This window comes from Nestor notabilis, unplaced genomic scaffold (genome assembly GCF_000696875.1).
Source record: "Nestor notabilis isolate BGI_N333 unplaced genomic scaffold, ASM69687v1 scaffold4030, whole genome shotgun sequence".
Classification (NCBI taxonomy): Eukaryota; Metazoa; Chordata; class Aves; order Psittaciformes; family Psittacidae; genus Nestor; species Nestor notabilis.
The window spans coordinates 18,478-24,174 of record NW_009909547.1 but is presented as its reverse complement, the minus strand read 5'-3'; the positions used below and the strand labels follow the sequence as shown (position 1 = coordinate 24,174).

The following is a 5,697-nucleotide window of genomic DNA, read 5'->3' as shown; positions in this document are numbered from 1 at the left end:
TCCCGCGGTTCCCTGCCGCCTCAATGCGGGCGGGCGCTCCGGAGCTCTGCGGGAGGATGCTGAAGGGCCCCTGGGCGCTGCCCGCCGCTCGCAGCGGGCTCCCTTCAAACCTTCCTTCCGCAGCCTAATTTTAGGAGCCACCTGCTGACCAGTGCTTGGTTTCAGAGCTGCGTTGATCTCCGAACTCGGAACGCGTCAGCCGAAAGCAGCTTGTTTTACGTGGATCGCGATGATTTCACACTTAAACGTACATATTATTTGCTTTAATGATTCGGTACTGTGGCATTTCTGCTAATGAGAGAGGTGACTGACTGTTGCTTAAACCAGGTACCAAAGGTGAATTTTCTTGCCTTTAAATGCCTGTTTGCTTTGCTTTCTGGGTTTAGAAGAAACGCGGTTTATCGTGACTTCGTTCTTGCTCCCCTTGCAGTTGGAGACAGTTTAATGGCTCAGTGCTGTGGTGAAACCGATCGCATTTTGAGAGTTTTGTCCCCTCCATACACCTTGTGGGTAGGCTGCTTGCATCTGTCTAAAACCAAAATACGGTTTTAAAGTTTCTTCTACCTTTTCCTAAGTATTGGGAGGGGGAAGAAAATACAGGAAATTGTATTTTCCTGTTCTGTGAAGATCAGTTCTGTGCTTTCCCCTTCTGCCTCGTTCAGTTCATGAAAAGTCACTTCTGTAGTAAATGCGGGAGATATGTCAGATGCTGAGTTTAAACAGTTTTCACTGCCGTATCTAGTGCCAGTTTATGCCATGTTTGATCACATTTGTAGCCAATGGTCCTTTACTGCTACTGCCTTGAATTATCAGAATACAAAAAACAGAGCTCATCTGTTACAGATTTTCTTACTTGCATTTATTTTGTTTATACATCAGGTTAAGTTTTGTTGTAACTGTAGTTATAAATATAACATAAAATGCACCTTTTGCTTTGGGATGCATATATTAGCTGTTTCCTGGTGTTTTTTCATTCAACGAACAAAGTTTCTCGATTTTAATTCTTACCTGTTTCTTAATTTGCCAGCTATTTAAGAACTTGCAGATGATTTTGTTGGAGCTTGCTTTTGTTTTCCCTTCTTTGCAGTGACCTTAGTTAAGATATACAGCCCCAAGCCTAGAGAGGAAGTGTTTTGGCTAGTTGCACTAAGCACCATTAGAACACCATGAAAGCCTTACTCAGTAGGAGGATTATTCATTATTTGTTCAGAGACAAAGTCCACACCCTTTGAGTTGTTCTGTGTCTGCATGTATAATGTGAAATACACCTGTGGCAGACGTACAACTCTTAGCATTTGGGCAGCTTGTTGGCCGTTGGGTACTGTGAGACTGAAGATCAATTACTCTCTACTCTCTGTAGTGTTTACCTTGTAACTTAAATTCCTGTGGGGCTTAAGTTCTCATCAGGCTTTAGTCATGCTGTAGCTTTAGATGCAGTGTGAGGTTGCCTATTGCATTACTCGTGTTAATTTCCAAGATCAAGGTAATGCTTAACTTGTTTGGCTTTTTCTGTTCTGAAGTTTAAGTCTGTGGGTTTTGATTTCACTTCTTTCTTCACACAGGAATGTTCTTATGTTGGTTTATAGCTTATCAGTGGAAGCATCCCTGAATTATTTCTTCACTTCTGTATAGTTTTAAAATTAGTCACTTCTGAGAACAATAATGAAGTCTTGATGTTCTGTGTTAAGAGTCCTCTGTCAATAGATATGTCATATGTCAATATATTGACGTATGTCAATATGTCTTCATAGATTGGGTTGCAGGGTCTTTGAGGCAAGGTAGCATGATGATTTTTACAGAATCACAGAATAGTTGATATTGGAAGGGACCTCTGGGGATCGTCTTGTCTGACCAGACCAAAGATGACTACAGCAGGTTGTTCAGGACCTTGTTAAGTTAGGTTTTGAATATATCCAAGGATGGAAACTCCACAACCTCTCTGGGCAGCCTATTCCAGAGTTTGATCACTCTTGCACTAAAAAAGGGGTTTTTTTCTTGTGTTTATAAACTGTGTTTCCTGTATTTCAATTTGTTCCCATTGCCTCTTGTCTTTTCTCTGGGCACCACTGAGAAGAGTTTGGCTCAGTCTTCTTTACTTCCTCCCATCTGGTATTTATACATGTGGGTAATATCCTCCTGAGCTTCTCTTCTCCAGGCTAAACAATTCCAGCACCCTCAGCTTCTCACTGTATGCAAGAATCTTTTATTCCTTAATTTTCACGGCATCCGTTATTTTCTATGAACTTGTACCAGTATATCCATGTCTGTCTTGTACTCTGGAGCCCAGAACTGGGCATGGCATTCCAGATGTGATTTCACTGGTGCTGAGTAGAGAGCAACAATCACCTCTCTTGACCTGCTGGCAGTATTCTTCCGAACAGGCTGCTTTGCTTACATCAGGGGGAAGAACCCAAACCAACAGAACTTCTAAGGGTCATCTCCTTGAGCCAGTGTTTGACATTGACTCCATCTTGTCCCATGGTAGTGCTTTCAAAGTTAGAATATATAATTGTAATATTTTGATGTGGCATTTTGGCTCATAGGATGCTGAAGTTTGCTGGGGAAGGTGATTTCTGTGTGGGAAATGCAACAACACAAGTGGATGAGACACGGACCTGGAGGTGCATTTAAGTACCTGTCAGAAGCCCTTTGGTCAGCCCAGCCTTTTTATTTTTAAGGAGGGGAAATTAGCACATCAAATCACTTGCTTGTCTTAGTTCCCTTTTCTGAGTGTGGTTTGTGGAAGCCATGTTGCTATTCTAGAATTCCTGTTTCAGATGACCTCTCAACTTTTTTCCTCATTTCCTTAGAACTCTATACATAAAGCTTTTTGTTACTAACTGGATACTTGCCACCCTAACATGTGACTTGTTAAATCAGTCACTTTTAAGTTGGGTTTTTGGGACTTTCTGCCCAGGAATGTTAGGGTACTGTTGGTTTGTTCACAAATTGAAGGCTGATTCACAATTTTTCCTCCTCTCTTACCATGCTGGATGCATGGGCTGAATTGTCACAATTGATAAGTTATCTAAATCTCAATTTTTATTGCAGTTAACCTGTAACTGATCATCTAGGTCCTGTGCAGGTTTTCCCCACCTGTTAAGCAATCATCAAAAGTATACAATGAGATTCTCATGCTCTGCTCTATCCCTCAGTCACTTTTACCACTCGGCTTATTCCCAGTTCTGCCCTCAAATTCTATAAAATATTAGTGAATGCCTGATCACAGAAGCTGCTGTGGATTTACTGTATTGGTTCATGATAAACAACACAGTTTGTGTCATTATAAATCAGTAAGTCTTTTGTTTTGTGACCTTACCAGTGCAAGCTCACCTGATAACAACAATATTAAATTGCTAGTTGTGCCTGCATAGAATTGCATTGCTTTCATTAAGTAACTAAGCACAGACTTGGGTAAGGGTGTACTGATGAGGCCTCATTAATAGGCAAAGCCTTAATTGGAGCTTTTATAATTGTTGTTTACAAAGTCTGTCATTCATCACTGTCAATGAGTAGTTAAAATTTGCATAGATATCCTCATTGGTACTTGGATCTTCCTGAAGTTGTTTTGGGTTGCAGTATATAATACTGCCAGTTTTCTGAGGGAGGGAGAAGGCACAAACAAGCTTTTCCAGTCCCTAACCAGGCTGACTTTCAGAGATTTTTATGTTGAGAATGATGGCTTAAAGAGTTTATTCCTGCCTGAGAGAAAATGTAATTTGCTTGTGCTTTCATTTCTTAACTGGAGTTGAAGCGCGTTTCATTTCTTGTGTACAAGCCCTCCATTTGCCAACAGCACAAACCTTCACTGATGGATTTGTGCTGTTTCAGGAAGTATTCTTGCACTGAGAAAAGAGGTTGTTGCCTCTTTGAGCATCAACTGGGTCACTCGTTTAGGGAATATCAGCTTTAGAGAGTCTTGGGCACTTTTTTCTTTCCCTTTTTTTTTTTCTTTCTTTCGTTCTTTCCTCTTGTCACCTTTCCTTGTGCTGCTTCAGAGTCAGTGGGAGGAGTAGACATTTTGCATATACTGTTCCTATGCCTGTGGAGCATATTGTCATAGCCAAATACAGTGCCTTTAAGGAAAAATGGCATCCAACCTCTGGTAAAATAAACCAAGACACATTTTGTCACACAAATCCAAGATAACAGTATTCTCCCCCTTCCCTTCGGGTGTCTCTTGGGTCTCCCCAGTAGGTTAGAGGCAACAAGGATTTCTGACTCTAGCTTCATACTCCCTCCAAATACTTCCTCAAAATATACATATTTACTGTTTTTAAATATTTATTCATTTCCACTGGGACTGAGGGGAGGAAAAGGAATTTTCACATGTTTTAGTTTTTGTTACTTTTGTAGGTGCTGGAGAAAACCTGGAAAACACGATGGCAGCCTTCCACCAGTGAGTACAAATGGAACCAATAATGCCTAAGTCAGCGGTGTTCTCTCTTTAACGAGTGAAGCTAACAATGAAGATACGACTTCATCAGTTGCTTGGGGCACAGAGTCCTGTTTCTGAAAGTCATCTCTCCTTTGGGTGACTTCTGTGGATTGCTAAACATTACTCCAGTTTAAACAGGAAGGAATTGGGGTACCACAAACTCTGAGTTGTACCCGATAATGTGGTAGACTGGCCATTTGAAATAAAACCCCTGAGGCCTGATTCCTCCTGTGTTAAATAAAACATGAAGCAATACTGCTTCCATGTTTAATGGTGATTACTTCTATTAATTTATGTATCACTCTAAAGTTGTTTTTTGCAACCAGTCGCTGTTTTTTCTAGATGCATTGATGTTTCACAAAAGGTATTTCAGATCATATCCTAGACCAATTGGCATATTACCTAATTAGCATACAAGGCTGGATTTCAGGAAGTCTGAATCTGTTGACTGCTGTTATGGCTGTAAGAAATCCTCTGTAAATCTATTAAAAATGTTTGTGTTACGTTTTTTCCCCTCATACATATGTGAAGTGAAAGCCTTTTACCTAGGGGTTTAAAATGGAGCTGGTACTGGGAAAGCCTTTTAAGCCCCCAGAGTTTAAGTAGTGAATACTAACAAGGTTCTCAAAGGCATTTCAAAAGGAAGCGTATCTAAAACTCTAGTTGCCAGTAAGAAGTGACCAAATTACTTGGGCTTCTTTTTGTTTTGATTGTTTTGGGTTTTTTTAAATTTGCTTTGTGCTGAGTAGCCTCATCAGCTTGCACATTTCCTTGCAGGCTGAGGAGTGCCAGCTTTCTCAACTGAGCAGTGCTATTGAAAGCACTGCAGTATTTTCTATCTCCATGGAAGCTTAGCATGCTTTTGTGTTTCGGTTTGTTGGGGTTTTCTTTCCTACTGCTCTGTCTTTTCTCAAGTCTGCTACTATGTTTTCTGAAAGTGTGTTTTTTCTGTTTCTGCTTTGTAACCATTTCTTAATTTTCATTTAGAATCATACTGGCTCTAAATGTATAGGGCTCTTGCAAAGAGAGTTACACTATAACCTATTTTTATCTCATTCCCAGAAGTGAGCTGTAGTACTTGGAGTAAGGACTTTGCTAGGAGTCAAGATAATGTTTTGTGATAATACAGACATTTGTCTGACTCTCCTCTGACCATTCTAATTATTTTGCAATTATAGTGGTAACAAATGCATTGAGGTCCACTTTTTGAACTCATCACAACTGCCGATGTCAAAGTTCAGTTACTTTGAGATTGATTA

The 5,697-nt window shown here is 40.3% G+C and overlaps 1 protein-coding gene across 1 annotated transcript in view; it reads left to right on the top strand.

The window, feature by feature from the left end:
- Positions 1-4,361: 4,361 nt before the first annotated feature.
- The window catches only part of GDPD1 (glycerophosphodiester phosphodiesterase domain containing 1), an 11,471-nt gene continuing 10,135 nt past the window's right edge, over positions 4,362-5,697 (top strand). The window contains exon 1 of the mRNA XM_010009844.1: positions 4,362-4,399. Coding sequence (XP_010008146.1) covers positions 4,383-4,399 — 17 coding nt within the window. The 5' untranslated portion in view covers positions 4,362-4,382. The remainder of the gene's footprint in view (positions 4,400-5,697) is intronic.